At 59.6% G+C, this 15,055-nt stretch overlaps 2 protein-coding genes across 2 annotated transcripts; one reads left to right on the forward strand and one right to left on the reverse strand.

Moving 5' to 3' along the window:
- Window positions 1-439: 439 nt before the first annotated feature.
- On the reverse strand, window positions 440-15,044 carry LOC309617270 (alpha-1B-glycoprotein-like). The gene is made up of 9 exons (XM_082369320.1): window positions 14,807-15,044; window positions 4,768-4,983; window positions 4,644-4,679; window positions 4,280-4,558; window positions 3,539-3,811; window positions 2,967-3,263; window positions 2,049-2,345; window positions 969-1,256; window positions 440-618 (listed from the first exon to the last, which is right to left on the reverse strand). The coding sequence occupies exons 1-9, from the start codon at window positions 15,015-15,017 to the stop codon at window positions 611-613; spliced, it is 1,905 nt and encodes a 634-aa protein (XP_082225446.1). The 5' UTR covers window positions 15,018-15,044; the 3' UTR covers window positions 440-610.
- Window positions 5,343-12,758, forward strand: A1BG (alpha-1-B glycoprotein). The gene is made up of 8 exons (XM_082369369.1): window positions 5,343-5,434; window positions 5,523-5,558; window positions 5,644-5,922; window positions 6,391-6,663; window positions 6,939-7,235; window positions 7,857-8,153; window positions 8,946-9,233; window positions 9,584-12,758. Exons 1-8 carry the CDS (start codon window positions 5,401-5,403, stop codon window positions 9,589-9,591), a joined length of 1,512 nt encoding a protein of 503 aa, XP_082225495.1. The 5' UTR covers window positions 5,343-5,400; the 3' UTR covers window positions 9,592-12,758.
- Window positions 15,045-15,055: the final 11 nt, after the last annotated feature.

A 15,055-nucleotide genomic window follows, 5' to 3' on the forward strand; every position in this document is an offset into this window, starting at 1 on the left:
GCTCAGGATCGAGGGACAGTGGAGAAGGACAGGACTCCCACTCCTCCCACAGCTCCAAGCTCGGATGTGGGAGACCTGGCCTCTGGTTGGAGACACAGTCTGGCACCACCACCTGGTGGCCACTCAGACTGGGAAGACAGAACTACACAATGCAGCCTCTGAACTGCCTCCCAGTTCAGTCAAGGTATGTCTGGAGCCTCAAGCTGCCCACCCACACCTGCTGGGGACTGGGCAGAGGTGACTGGGGAGTAGCTTAATGGAAGAAGGCAGAAGAAGGCAGTCTTGAAAAGTGGGGGCCCGGAAGCCAATCCTCGGCACGCCTACCCTCAGGATCCAACCCGGAGCCCATCCACCTTCAAGACCCAGGATCCCAGCCCGCTTCCCTCAGCTCTGGGACTCCAGCCCCACTACACCGGGGCTGCCATTGGCCAAAGACACATTTTTAAAGTCTGTCTTCACATTTATTGATTCTGGCATGGTTGAGGGAGAGCCGTCCCTGCCCTCTCCCCCCAGGGCAAGTCCAGCTTCCAGCTGCAGGAAGAGGGATCAGAGCCAGACTGGAGAAAGGACTTCCCAAGGATACCAGCAGCAGCCTGGGTCTGCAGCTGGATCAGCTTCCTAGACAAATTTGATAGAAGAGAAATGCTAGGGGGAGGAGGCTCCCTGGTGAGTCAGGGCAGACCTCACTGAGACCCCCCAGGAAGGATGTGGCTTGGTCAGCTGCCAGCTAGGACCCCCCCACACACACACACACCTGGGCCTCCCTCGAGGTGCTCCAGCTGGCCACGCCACTCTCTGCCTTAGGGCCTTTGCCTATGTGGTTCCCTGCCTGCAATTCCCCCCACGCACCCCAGCAGACTAGGCCAGTGTTAGTGCTGGGAGGAGGTGCGGGGAAGGGCACTCCTGGAGGAGGGTACAATCCGGGCAAAGGCCGGGAGCCTCGACGCGCCCACGGAACCGAGCTCCACCTGCCACTTGGAGCTCCACCGGGTCGCTGAGCTGGGACAGCAGGGAGTGGGGCCAGTTGGAGCGGTAGCCGCAGCTGTAGTTGCCGGCGTGTTGGGGCCCCACGTAGGTCAGCACGAGGTCCGCGGAGGGGTGGGTGGTCCAGACCACCGCCGAGGGCTCCTCTTTGCCGGACCGTAGCAGCAGGAAGGAGACGTCGGGCACGTGGCCCTCGCAGCGTAGGACAGCGTCGCGGCCCGGAGTCACGGCCCCCGTCCACAGGGGCCGGAGCCGCGGCCTGGGCAGGGGTCCTGGGCGAGAAGCGGGTCGGTCAAGTGAAGCCCCTCGCCCCAGGCAGCAGCGGCCCAGCCCCGCTCCGCTGCCAGCCCCCTTCTCCAGCCCAGGTTGCTGGCCTCACACCGCGGTCACTGCGCTGTAACCGTAGTGTCTCCCCATACACGCCCCCGCCCCCAGACCCGGGCCTTCTCTGAGACTTCCTGGGGTCCCCAGCGAACGGCACTCAGGGCTTCAGGACAGGTGAGGAGAAGGAAGACAGGATCCAGGGGAACGGGTTCCCGCAGAGGGCACAGCGCAGTCAGTGGTCTGGCGGTGGACGCTGTGCCGGGGGCTCTGCCTGACCTCCGACCCCAGGAGATCCGGATGAGGAAATCAGAGGAACACACAAACCCCAGGGCCGGCGGGGGCTCGGGGAGAATTACAGCTCAACCCTCCACCGTGGGCACCTGGGCGCAGGCAGCGGTGCGGTCATAATCTGACTACAGCCGACAGGCGTGTCGCACAGGGAACCTGAGGCGTGAGCCAGTGCAAAGCCGTTAGCACTCTGAACCCTAAGTTCTGGGGCCTCTCTCCACGACCACCACCAGGGCGCTACACGTAGCCCCGGTGCTCACGTCGGTGGGAAACAGGCCGAAAGGCTGGGTGTCCCCGGGCCCTGGCGGCCGACCTCGCGCTCCCCTAAGGAGCCGACTCCGCGGGCAGGGCCGAGGCCCAGAGCGCTTCCCTTCGGCGTCCTGGGACAGGCGGGCGCCCTCGTGTTGCGCACGGGCAGAAGGAGGCTCCGGGCCGCTGGGCCCGCCGCTCACCGTCCACGCGCAGCTCCACGGGCGCGCTGGGCGCGGAGCCCGCCAAGGGCGGCGCCGTGTCCGTGTAGACGCAGCTGTAGTTGGCCGAGTCGACCGCCGAGACGTCGCGCAGCTCAAAGTGGGCCTCCGTCCCCGCGGGGCTCGAGAGACCGTGCACCCGGCGCTGGCCCGCGCCCTCGCGCACCAGGGCGAAGCGCACGCCGGCGCGGGGGGCCCGGCACCGCAGCTGCACCAGCGTCCCCGGCTCGGGCCTCAGAGTCGCGGGCTCGGCCGACAGCTCCGGCGCCGGGAGCGTCCCTGCGGGGAGGACGCGGCAAGGCTGACGCCCAATGCCGCATCTTTCCGCCGGAAAGAGTGCGCCCCGCTGCCTCTGCTCCCTCCCGGGAGGCCCGCCCGCACCGCCCTGCGTAAAACCGCGCCATCCGCCCGACGTCCCGGCCCCCGTCCTCCCTGGACGCTCACGCGCGCTCCTACACTGTGCCTAACTAATTTGTGTGCCCACCAAATGAGAGGCGTGTGGGGTCGTGTTTTGTTGGGGGAGCATCCGCGCCGGCCTCGCCCGCCGGCGTCCGCTCCTGGGGTTTACGCCCCTGGTCCGAGTCCTTGGCGGGTCCTGCAGCCCCCAAACCGGCCACCCTCAACAGACAGGCCTCAGCGCCCACCCGGACCCCGGAGGCTGGGGGCCCCCGTGCATGTAGCGCCTGCATGGCCAGACTTGCGCGTGGACCCAATTATTCTTCGCGGGGCCACGAGGCTGGGCTCATTTTTCTATCCTCAGCTGGGGAAACTGAGGCCGGGCAGATGAGTCGGGATTGAGCCGTGCAGTTACCGGGACCCTTCCCTGGGTCTCTCCTCCCGCTGCCCCGAGGGCAGAGCGCCCCCGCCCTCCCTCCCCGCTGCCACATCCCCCAGGCTCACCATCGCTCAGCACCAGCTCGGCGGGCGCGCTGTCCAAGGACCAGGGCGCTAGCTCGTCTCGCAGCCGGTAGCGGCACGTGTAGACACCGCCGTCTCCCGGGGCCAGCGTGTTCAGCTGGAAGAAGACGCGGTCTGGGCTGGTACTGGCCATGGGTACCCGCAGCACCTCCTCGCCCCGCCGCAGCTGGAAGTCCACCCCGCTCAGGGGCGCCACGCAGGTGAGAGTCGTGCGCGAGCCGGGGCGCAGGAGCCCGGCGAACCCGCTGTTCAGGGTCAGCGTGGGTGGCGGCGGCGTGGCTGCAAGGCAGGGACACTCACTGGGCGGCCAGAGTCCCAGCCACCCCCGCTGTGGGAGCGTTCCTTGGGGCCCAGCCTCCAGACCTCGGCCCCCGGAACAGCCTTCCTTGTGGCAAATTCCCACGCCACTATCAAGGCGGGGCAACTGCGTGGCCACTGTTTCCCAGACCCAGTCCTGGGCAGGGGTATTCAGGGCCGGGGGTCAGGGTAAAAGCTACTCTGTCTCCAGGAGCCTCCGCCCCCAGGAAGCCCTCTGGGATGGTCCACACACTCACCCAGCTCCTCTATGGTCACAGTGGCACTGGGCTCCGAGGGGGCGCCTGATGCGTGGGTCCGGTAGCTGCAGCTGTAGTTGCCAGCCCGGTGGACTGGGAAGGTGGCCTGCGTGTCCTTTGGGGCCTCAGCCACCTCCAGAAACTGGTCGTCGCCTTCCCGCCTCAGCAGGAAGGTCACACCGCGAAGTCCCCCGAGGCACAGCAGCGTCGTGTTCAGGCCCCGTGTGATCCAGGGCACGGGCTTGGTCGAGAGCAAGGGTGGGGGCAGGGGCTCTGCGGCGGGGGCGGGGGGTGGGGCGCAGGGGTCACGGGTGGTTCTACCTGAGTTGGAAGATACAGGGCCCCAGCCGGACCTGGACCTCCACACTCATGGGAATGTGAGGGAGCCAGGAGATGGAAGGCATTGGCGGGGGTGGAGGGGTGGAGGGGTGACAGGCCGAGACGGGGACAGGGGACTACAAGGGGAAGTCGCGTTCAGGGCCCACCTGTGGCCAGGCCTGCCCTAACCGCTTTCTGGGGATTCAGTCATTTATTCCTCACAGCCTTCTAGGGTTGCTACAAACATCACCCTCATTTTACCAGTGGGGAAACTGAGGCTCAGAGATGTCACCTGACTTGCCTGAGGCCACCAGCCACTCGGGGAGGGGGCCGGAAGAGAGCAGGGAGAGTGAGGAGTGGAGGAAGGGAGGCCTCTCCAGCGGCCTCTCTTCCGGCCTCGAGGCCCGTGAGCCCTCCACTCACCTGCTCCAGTCACCTCCACGAGGTTGCTCAGGCTGGTCCTCCCACTGTCCATGCTGTAGCGGCAGCGGTAGAGGCCCCGGGTGTCACCGGTCACTGCTCCCAGCGGGAACCTGTACTCGGTGGCAGGTGAACCCAGGTGCACCAGTTCCTGGGCCACCCCATCCTTGAGGAGCTGGAACTCCAGGGTCCACAGGGGGCTCTGGCATGTCAGCGTCACGTTGGCCCAGGGTTCCAGCAGCGATTCGATCTCTGCCCACAGGGTTGGCCTTGTGTCGAAGACTGCGTGGGGATGGGTGTCAGACCTGGGTGCCCAGGCAGGGGCTCACCCCGCAGCGCCCACCATGCCCAGGCCCGGCCCACTCACATATGGCCTCCTCGGTCACTGGGTTCAGGGCGAGACCTGCGGAGACCCACCACCTGTGAGGCCCCATGGCTCTTCCTTCCCACCCCTCATCCCGGCCCCGGGGACCCCAGGCCAGACGCCTCACCCCAGAGCAGCAGGAGGGCCACCCGTGCGGACATGGTCAGCCTCACTGCAGCCCCAGGAGTGTCTGCCGGGTGATAAGGCCCAGCCAGGGCGGCCGGGAGGGTGGGGCGGTGGAGGGAGGGCGCGGGGCACTGACCTCGCAGCTCATTCGTATTTCCAGGAAAGCAGGGCTCCAGGGGGTCGGGACAAAGGGCAGATGTGGCCTCAGGAGTTTCAGCTATAGCAACAATCAATAACTATGCAGAATGAATAAACTAAATTAATAATAAAGAGTAAAGATAACAAAATAAATGATATAACAGTAAACAATAACAAGTGAAGAAAATTAATAAATAATAAAATGATGTAAATAGAAAAATAAGTACAATTTTTAAAATAAAATAAAATAAATACTAAACCAAGTAATGTAATAAATAATAACAAATACATGTAAGTATTGATTGTTGCTATAGCTGAGACTCCTGAGGCCACATCTGCCCTTTGTCCCGACCCCCTGGAGCCCTGCTTTCCTGGAAATACGAATGAGCTGCGAGGTCAGTGCCCCGCGCCCTCCCTCCACCGCCCCACCCTCCCGGCCGCCCTGGCTGGGCCTTATCACCCGGCAGACACTCCTGGGGCTGCAGTGAGGCTGACCATGTCCGCACGGGTGGCCCTCCTGCTGCTCTGGGGTGAGGCGTCTGGCCTGGGGTCCCCGGGGCCGGGATGAGGGGTGGGAAGGAAGAGCCATGGGGCCTCACAGGTGGTGGGTCTCCGCAGGTCTCGCCCTGAACCCAGTGACCGAGGAGGCCATATGTGAGTGGGCCGGGCCTGGGCATGGTGGGCGCTGCGGGGTGAGCCCCTGCCTGGGCACCCAGGTCTGACACCCATCCCCACGCAGTCTTCGACACAAGGCCAACCCTGTGGGCAGAGATCGAATCGCTGCTGGAACCCTGGGCCAACGTGACGCTGACATGCCAGAGCCCCCTGTGGACCCTGGAGTTCCAGCTCCTCAAGGATGGGGTGGCCCAGGAACTGGTGCACCTGGGTTCACCTGCCACCGAGTACAGGTTCCCGCTGGGAGCAGTGACCGGTGACACCCGGGGCCTCTACCGCTGCCGCTACAGCATGGACAGTGGGAGGACCAGCCTGAGCAACCTCGTGGAGGTGACTGGAGCAGGTGAGTGGAGGGCTCACGGGCCTCGAGGCCGGAAGAGAGGCCGCTGGAGAGGCCTCCCTTCCTCCACTCCTCACTCTCCCTGCTCTCTTCCGGCCCCCTCCCCGAGTGGCTGGTGGCCTCAGGCAAGTCAGGTGACATCTCTGAGCCTCAGTTTCCCCACTGGTAAAATGAGGGTGATGTTTGTAGCAACCCTAGAAGGCTGTGAGGAATAAATGACTGAATCCCCAGGAAGCGGTTAGGGCAGGCCTGGCCACAGGTGGGCCCTGAACGCGACTTCCCCTTGTAGTCCCCTGTCCCCGTCTCGGCCTGTCACCCCTCCACCCCTCCACCCCCGCCAATGCCTTCCATCTCCTGGCTCCCTCACATTCCCATGAGTGTGGAGGTCCAGGTCCGGCTGGGGCCCTGTATCTTCCAACTCAGGTAGAACCACCCGTGACCCCTGCGCCCCACCCCCCGCCCCCGCCGCAGAGCCCCTGCCCCCACCCTTGCTCTCGACCAAGCCCGTGCCCTGGATCACACGGGGCCTGAACACGACGCTGCTGTGCCTCGGGGGACTTCGCGGTGTGACCTTCCTGCTGAGGCGGGAAGGCGACGACCAGTTTCTGGAGGTGGCTGAGGCCCCAAAGGACACGCAGGCCACCTTCCCAGTCCACCGGGCTGGCAACTACAGCTGCAGCTACCGGACCCACGCATCAGGCGCCCCCTCGGAGCCCAGTGCCACTGTGACCATAGAGGAGCTGGGTGAGTGTGTGGACCATCCCAGAGGGCTTCCTGGGGGCGGAGGCTCCTGGAGACAGAGTAGCTTTTACCCTGACCCCCGGCCCTGAATACCCCTGCCCAGGACTGGGTCTGGGAAACAGTGGCCACGCAGTTGCCCCGCCTTGATAGTGGCGTGGGAATTTGCCACAAGGAAGGCTGTTCCGGGGGCCGAGGTCTGGAGGCTGGGCCCCAAGGAACGCTCCCACAGCGGGGGTGGCTGGGACTCTGGCCGCCCAGTGAGTGTCCCTGCCTTGCAGCCACGCCGCCGCCACCCACGCTGACCCTGAACAGCGGGTTCGCCGGGCTCCTGCGCCCCGGCTCGCGCACGACTCTCACCTGCGTGGCGCCCCTGAGCGGGGTGGACTTCCAGCTGCGGCGGGGCGAGGAGGTGCTGCGGGTACCCATGGCCAGTACCAGCCCAGACCGCGTCTTCTTCCAGCTGAACACGCTGGCCCCGGGAGACGGCGGTGTCTACACGTGCCGCTACCGGCTGCGAGACGAGCTAGCGCCCTGGTCCTTGGACAGCGCGCCCGCCGAGCTGGTGCTGAGCGATGGTGAGCCTGGGGGATGTGGCAGCGGGGAGGGAGGGCGGGGGCGCTCTGCCCTCGGGGCAGCGGGAGGAGAGACCCAGGGAAGGGTCCCGGTAACTGCACGGCTCAATCCCGACTCATCTGCCCGGCCTCAGTTTCCCCAGCTGAGGATAGAAAAATGAGCCCAGCCTCGTGGCCCCGCGAAGAATAATTGGGTCCACGCGCAAGTCTGGCCATGCAGGCGCTACATGCACGGGGGCCCCCAGCCTCCGGGGTCCGGGTGGGCGCTGAGGCCTGTCTGTTGAGGGTGGCCGGTTTGGGGGCTGCAGGACCCGCCAAGGACTCGGACCAGGGGCGTAAACCCCAGGAGCGGACGCCGGCGGGCGAGGCCGGCGCGGATGCTCCCCCAACAAAACACGACCCCACACGCCTCTCATTTGGTGGGCACACAAATTAGTTAGGCACAGTGTAGGAGCGCGCGTGAGCGTCCAGGGAGGACGGGGGCCGGGACGTCGGGCGGATGGCGCGGTTTTACGCAGGGCGGTGCGGGCGGGCCTCCCGGGAGGGAGCAGAGGCAGCGGGGCGCACTCTTTCCGGCGGAAAGATGCGGCATTGGGCGTCAGCCTTGCCGCGTCCTCCCCGCAGGGACGCTCCCGGCGCCGGAGCTGTCGGCCGAGCCCGCGACTCTGAGGCCCGAGCCGGGGACGCTGGTGCAGCTGCGGTGCCGGGCCCCCCGCGCCGGCGTGCGCTTCGCCCTGGTGCGCGAGGGCGCGGGCCAGCGCCGGGTGCACGGTCTCTTGAGCCCCGCGGGGACGGAGGCCCACTTTGAGCTGCGCGACGTCTCGGCGGTCGACTCGGCCAACTACAGCTGCGTCTACACGGACACGGCGCCGCCCTTGGCGGGCTCCGCGCCCAGCGCGCCCGTGGAGCTGCGCGTGGACGGTGAGCGGCGGGCCCAGCGGCCCGGAGCCTCCTTCTGCCCGTGCGCAACACGAGGGCGCCCGCCTGTCCCAGGACGCCGAAGGGAAGCGCTCTGGGCCTCGGCCCTGCCCGCGGAGTCGGCTCCTTAGGGGAGCGCGAGGTCGGCCGCCAGGGCCCGGGGACACCCAGCCTTTCGGCCTGTTTCCCACCGACGTGAGCACCGGGGCTACGTGTAGCGCCCTGGTGGTGGTCGTGGAGAGAGGCCCCAGAACTTAGGGTTCAGAGTGCTAACGGCTTTGCACTGGCTCACGCCTCAGGTTCCCTGTGCGACACGCCTGTCGGCTGTAGTCAGATTATGACCGCACCGCTGCCTGCGCCCAGGTGCCCACGGTGGAGGGTTGAGCTGTAATTCTCCCCGAGCCCCCGCCGGCCCTGGGGTTTGTGTGTTCCTCTGATTTCCTCATCCGGATCTCCTGGGGTCGGAGGTCAGGCAGAGCCCCCGGCACAGCGTCCACCGCCAGACCACTGACTGCGCTGTGCCCTCTGCGGGAACCCGTTCCCCTGGATCCTGTCTTCCTTCTCCTCACCTGTCCTGAAGCCCTGAGTGCCGTTCGCTGGGGACCCCAGGAAGTCTCAGAGAAGGCCCGGGTCTGGGGGCGGGGGCGTGTATGGGGAGACACTACGGTTACAGCGCAGTGACCGCGGTGTGAGGCCAGCAACCTGGGCTGGAGAAGGGGGCTGGCAGCGGAGCGGGGCTGGGCCGCTGCTGCCTGGGGCGAGGGGCTTCACTTGACCGACCCGCTTCTCGCCCAGGACCCCTGCCCAGGCCGCGGCTCCAGCCCCTGTGGACGGGGGCCGTGACTCCGGGCCGCGACGCTGTCCTACGCTGCGAGGGCCACGTGCCCGACGTCTCCTTCCTGCTGCTACGGTCCGGCAAAGAGGAGCCCTCGGCGGTGGTCTGGACCACCCACCCCTCCGCGGACCTCGTGCTGACCTACGTGGGGCCCCAACACGCCGGCAACTACAGCTGCGGCTACCGCTCCAACTGGCCCCACTCCCTGCTGTCCCAGCTCAGCGACCCGGTGGAGCTCCAAGTGGCAGGTGGAGCTCGGTTCCGTGGGCGCGTCGAGGCTCCCGGCCTTTGCCCGGATTGTACCCTCCTCCAGGAGTGCCCTTCCCCGCACCTCCTCCCAGCACTAACACTGGCCTAGTCTGCTGGGGTGCGTGGGGGGAATTGCAGGCAGGGAACCACATAGGCAAAGGCCCTAAGGCAGAGAGTGGCGTGGCCAGCTGGAGCACCTCGAGGGAGGCCCAGGTGTGTGTGTGTGTGGGGGGGTCCTAGCTGGCAGCTGACCAAGCCACATCCTTCCTGGGGGGTCTCAGTGAGGTCTGCCCTGACTCACCAGGGAGCCTCCTCCCCCTAGCATTTCTCTTCTATCAAATTTGTCTAGGAAGCTGATCCAGCTGCAGACCCAGGCTGCTGCTGGTATCCTTGGGAAGTCCTTTCTCCAGTCTGGCTCTGATCCCTCTTCCTGCAGCTGGAAGCTGGACTTGCCCTGGGGGGAGAGGGCAGGGACGGCTCTCCCTCAACCATGCCAGAATCAATAAATGTGAAGACAGACTTTAAAAATGTGTCTTTGGCCAATGGCAGCCCCGGTGTAGTGGGGCTGGAGTCCCAGAGCCGAGGGAAGCGGGCTGGGATCCTGGGTCTTGAAGGTGGATGGGCTCCGGGTTGGATCCTGAGGGTAGGCGTGCCGAGGATTGGCTTCCGGGCCCCCACTTTTCAAGACTGCCTTCTTCTGCCTTCTTCCATTAAGCTACTCCCCAGTCACCTCTGCCCAGTCCCCAGCAGGTGTGGGTGGGCAGCTTGAGGCTCCAGACATACCTTGACTGAACTGGGAGGCAGTTCAGAGGCTGCATTGTGTAGTTCTGTCTTCCCAGTCTGAGTGGCCACCAGGTGGTGGTGCCAGACTGTGTCTCCAACCAGAGGCCAGGTCTCCCACATCCGAGCTTGGAGCTGTGGGAGGAGTGGGAGTCCTGTCCTTCTCCACTGTCCCTCGATCCTGAGCCCCGTTTACCCCACCCGACGCCCTCCTGGACTGTTGCCCAACCCCTGCCTGGAGCTTGGCCCTCGAGGTGCTGGCATACAGCAGTTGTGTATTAGGCTAGCATTATCAACTAATACTTGATAAACTGTGTGTTTGCCTATTTCTTCTGAGAGGTCTGATTTACTGGCATGGAGTTGCTCATAACACTCCTGCATTCTTTTAGTGCCTGCAGGGTCCGTAGTGATGTCACCTCTTTCATGACTGATGTGGTGTCCCTTCTCCCTCTCTCTCTGTCAGTTTAGCTAGGGGCTCATCAACTGCATTAATCTTTTCAAAGAACTTACTACATTTTGGCTTTGCTCATTTTTGTACTGTCTCTTTTCTACTTTGTGAATCTCTTCTTGTATCGTTACTGGTCCCTTCCTTCTACTTCTGAATTAATTTCTTCTTTTTCCTTTTCTTCAGGTGGAAACTTAGGTCATTGGCTTTTGGGGTTAAACATTAGTAACAGTGTTACTTTTTAAAAATAAATTTATTTTACTTATTTTAAAATTTTTGGCTGTGTTGGGTCTTCGTTGCTACGTGTGGGCTTTCTCTAGTTGCGGCGAGTGGGGGCTACTCTCTGTTGCGGTGCACGGGCTTCTCATTGCAGTGGCTTCGCTTGTTGCGGAGCACAGGTTCTAGGCGCGTGGGCTTCAGTATTTGTGGCACGTGGGCTCAGTAGTTGTGGCTCACGGGCTCTAGAGCGCAGGCTCAGTAGTTGTGGCTCAAGGGCTTAGTTGCTCCGCGGCATATGGGATCCTCCCAGACCAGGGCTCAAACCCGTGTCACCTGCATTGGTAGGAGGATTCCTAACCACTGCACCACCAGGGATGCCCTGTGTTACTTTAAATCATGGGAAATTACTTCTTTGTGGATAAAAAAAAAAAATCGACTATTGGCAAGTTCATCCATTACATCCAGTTGGTTGATGATGTTGTTCAGTTCTTTTGTAACCTTACTGATTTTCTGTCTTCTTGTTTTGTTGATTATAGAGAGAGGGGTGTTGAAGTCTCCAAGTATAATTGTGAATTTGTCTACTATTTTCTTTCAGCTCTACCAGTTTTTGTTTCCTGTATTTTAAGGCTTTGTTGTTAGATTCATACATATTTGGAATTATGTCTTCTTCGTGAATTGGCCCTTTATCACTGTGTAATTTCTCTCTTTATTCCTGGTAATTTTCCCTGTTCTGAAGTCTACTTGGTTCGATATTAATATAGTCACTGCAGCATTCTTTGATGGAGTTTTCATATTATATACCTTTCCCCACTATTTTACTTTAAGCTTACGTATATTATATTTAAGGCATGTTTCTTATATTCTTTTTAAAATATTCATTCTGGCACATTCCTTTAATTGGTATATTTAGACCATTTACATGTAACAATGGATATGCTTGGGTTTTCATCCACCTTTTTCTTTTCTGTTTATTCCTTCTGTTATCCATCTGTTTCCCCTTTCCTGCCTTCTTTTGGGTCATTTCTTTCTCGGTTCCATTTTTATTCATCTACTGAGCCTTTGATCATCTCCTTTTATAGTCTTTTTAAGGGGTTTCTCCAGGGATTAGAGTATTCATAACTCTTCACAGTGTACTTAGAATTAATATATTACCACTTAAAGTGGATGTAGAAACTTTAGCACTATATAGGTCTCTTTACCTACTGCTCTTAAAAATTTTTTTTTAATTTGGTACACTAATGGTTTTCTTTGAGATATTTATATACAGTAAAATGTTCAAATCTCAAATATATCACTGAATGAATTTTGATACCCTCCTCTCTTTATGCTGTAGTTGTCATTTATACCACATTAAAACCCTGTGGTATAAATGACATTTCATTGTCAAGAAAACCCTACCAGACAATGTTATAAATTTTTCTTTCAACAATCATACATATATTAAGGATCAAACATATGCAATCTGTTACTCTTCCTTCATTCCCAAGGTTCAAATTTTCCTTCTGCTTTCATTTCCCTTCTGACAAATGCTAAGCTCCCTATTTAGCATTTCTTTTAGAACAGGCGTGCTTGCAACAAATTGTCTTAGTTTTGCTTCATTTGAGGATGTCTTTATTTTGTTTTCATTCTTTTTTTTTAAATAATTTTTTATTTACTTATTTGGTTGCATTGGGTCTTAGTTGCGGCACGCAGGCTCCTTAGTTGCAGCTCGCTGGCTCCTTAGTTGCAGCACGTGGGCTCCTTAGTGGTGGCATGCGAACTCTTAGTTGCAGCATGCGTGTGGGATCTAGTTCCCTGACCAGGGATCAAAACCAGTCCCCTGCATTGGGAGCGCAGAGTCTTAACCACTGCGCCACCAGGGAAGTCCCTATTTTGCTTTCTTTCTTGAAGTGGATTTTCATTGTATATTGAATTTGGACTGACAGTTCTTTTCTTCAGCACTTTAAAAATGTTGTTTCCCTGCCTTCTGGACTTCATGATATCTGATAAGAAATCTATGATCTTTTGTATCAATCTTTATGTGAGGCATAGTTTTTCTCAGGCTGCTTTCAAAAAATTTAAATTTTAGTTTTCAGCTTTGCTTATGATGTGTCTGGGCATGGATTTCTTTAGGATTATGCTGTTTTGGGTTCACTGAGGATGCCCCCTACATCCACAAGGGTTCTCCCTAGCAGGAAGTTAGAGAGAGAGGGGTTTTGACTGGGCTCACAGCCCTCCTTGCCCACATGGACTGTCTGGTGCTTGATGAAGCTGAACCACCAGCAGAAGCTTTTCCACATGCTTCTCACTCAGACAGTGTAGTAACCAGCCTTCGAGACAGCTGCTAATGACCCTCATCTCCTGGCCTCCACACCCTTGTTTGCATATTCTTCTCTGCATTGAATCCGGGGTGGTCTGTGGCACGAATATTATATGGCATGAGTGACAGTGTGTGACCTGGACTCAACTCACTCGCTCTGGGGAGAGTCAACTGCTGTGTCATGAGGACACTCAAGCAGACATGCACAGAGGTCCACATAGAGAGGGACCACCTGCCAACCACACTAGCAGCCAGCCATGTTTGACATAGTGGCCGCTCCGTTGTCAGGGGCCCTGGTGAGTGAGTGGGGGCGAGTGTTGCCCTTGCCAACCCACAATGTATGGTGGGATTGGGGGGTTAGTTTTAGTGTTTTCAGTCGGTAGGGCATCAGCGTTGTCACCGCAGCGGAGCTGAGCCCACCTGGTCACATTCCTAGGCTCTCTCCAGAAAGACTCCCCTTGTGTTCAGGCTTGATGGAAACTGTCACTACACTTGCATATCAACCGGGTTCCTCTTTGGTTTGAACGTGTTTAGGTCTATCACGACGACTGACGGGTGTGCATCACCCGTGACACACTGACCACACTGGGAGTCTGCCTCCCTCATCAACCCCCTCGTGTCCACCAAGGATTGCATTCTCAACAACAGAATGTCGCTTCAGAATAAATGTCCTGGGTGTCTGTAAAAGGTTGAGCTGTCCTTGGGGGTACCACTCTAGTTGGGTTTCTCCTCAGGATGAATTGTGTGGACAGTAAAAAGAAAAAACCCAAGTTCCACTTTTGCCTGAGGTGCTCCATTGGCCGCAGGGGTGGGGAGACTTCCAGGTCTCCTGAATGGCCTCTTCCACTTGCCCCACCGCACTGCTCTCTGGAATGAGCTGTCAGGTGTGCCATGTGGGTGGCAACTGCAGCCTTCCTCACAGTCTTGCACTACCCAGGGTATCTGTCCAGCACGACTTTGCTGGTGTTTAGTAAGTATACAAGGAAGTGTAAATGCGCCCCTAAAATGCTGAGAATAGAACGGCAGGGGCATGTGTTTTCATTTCTGCTGGACTTGTGAAGAGACCAGCTTTGCGAATTTTAGCCTCTACTCCCGGGTGGAATGTGACGTGGCCAGGATAGCTGCAACTTGGGAGAAACCTCTGGAAAGAGTACTGGGTGACTGGGTCCTGCCTCATGGGGGCAGGACAGGGGAGGGTTTCAAGGAGACCACCTGGCAGGACACAGTGGGCTGGGCTTGCCTCAAGAAGGACGGCTTGCCGCAGAGCATGGGAACTCAAGCCCTCGGGAGGTGAGTCCTGAATTAAGCAAGACACAATAAAGGGCTGGATGGTGTCCTGCAAGTCAGGCCTGGGAATGGAGAGCCAATAGCTTCCTTACCCCAGGGGACCCACACATCCTCCCTTTCCCAGGCGACAGGATTTCGGGACAGGAGACAGAAAGTGAAGGGTGATTCACCAGGCTTTGCTGCAGGGTCCATGGCCACATTCAGGGAACCCCTTTGGAAGCACGGAGGCCCAGACGGTGAGGGACTTGGTGCTGAGCCCAGCTCTGCCCTCCCTCCAGGAGGCTCTGGCTGGGCCCCCCGCCCATGGCCTCTCTGGGCACCCTGATATGGTTGACAGTCTTCCCTGCCCCCCACCCTCAGTTAAGGTGAGGATCCAAAGGGGTGATTAAGGGCAGAGTGCCCAGCACGGTGCCCGGCCTGCAATGAGTGTGCGCAAACGTTGGCTTCTGGAGTGGAGAGTCCTCGGAGTTTCACTTTGGAAAGAGTGTGGAGGATGGGGTGGGGAGTAAATTAGAATCATATACAAACATAACCATACATACAGCTAGGAAAGAAACATGCTGCTCCGGGTCTCGGCTGGACTCCACGTATGTGATGGCCTCGGGCAGGTGTAGCCACACCTTCAAGTCGCCCTCCTTGATTGCGCCCACGCCGCAGGGGCTTCTGGGAGACGTAGTCCAGCCTGGCGTCCCGACAGGAGGAGACGAGCGCTCGGGGTGGGAAGGACCCCCTGGCTTTGATGTAACGTGACATCCCCACCTGCCAATCACAGACCAGCCCAAGGTTGCCAG

This window comes from Balaenoptera borealis (genome assembly GCF_965194805.1).
Source record: "Balaenoptera borealis genome assembly, chromosome: 19".
Taxonomy (NCBI): Eukaryota; Metazoa; Chordata; class Mammalia; order Artiodactyla; family Balaenopteridae; genus Balaenoptera; species Balaenoptera borealis.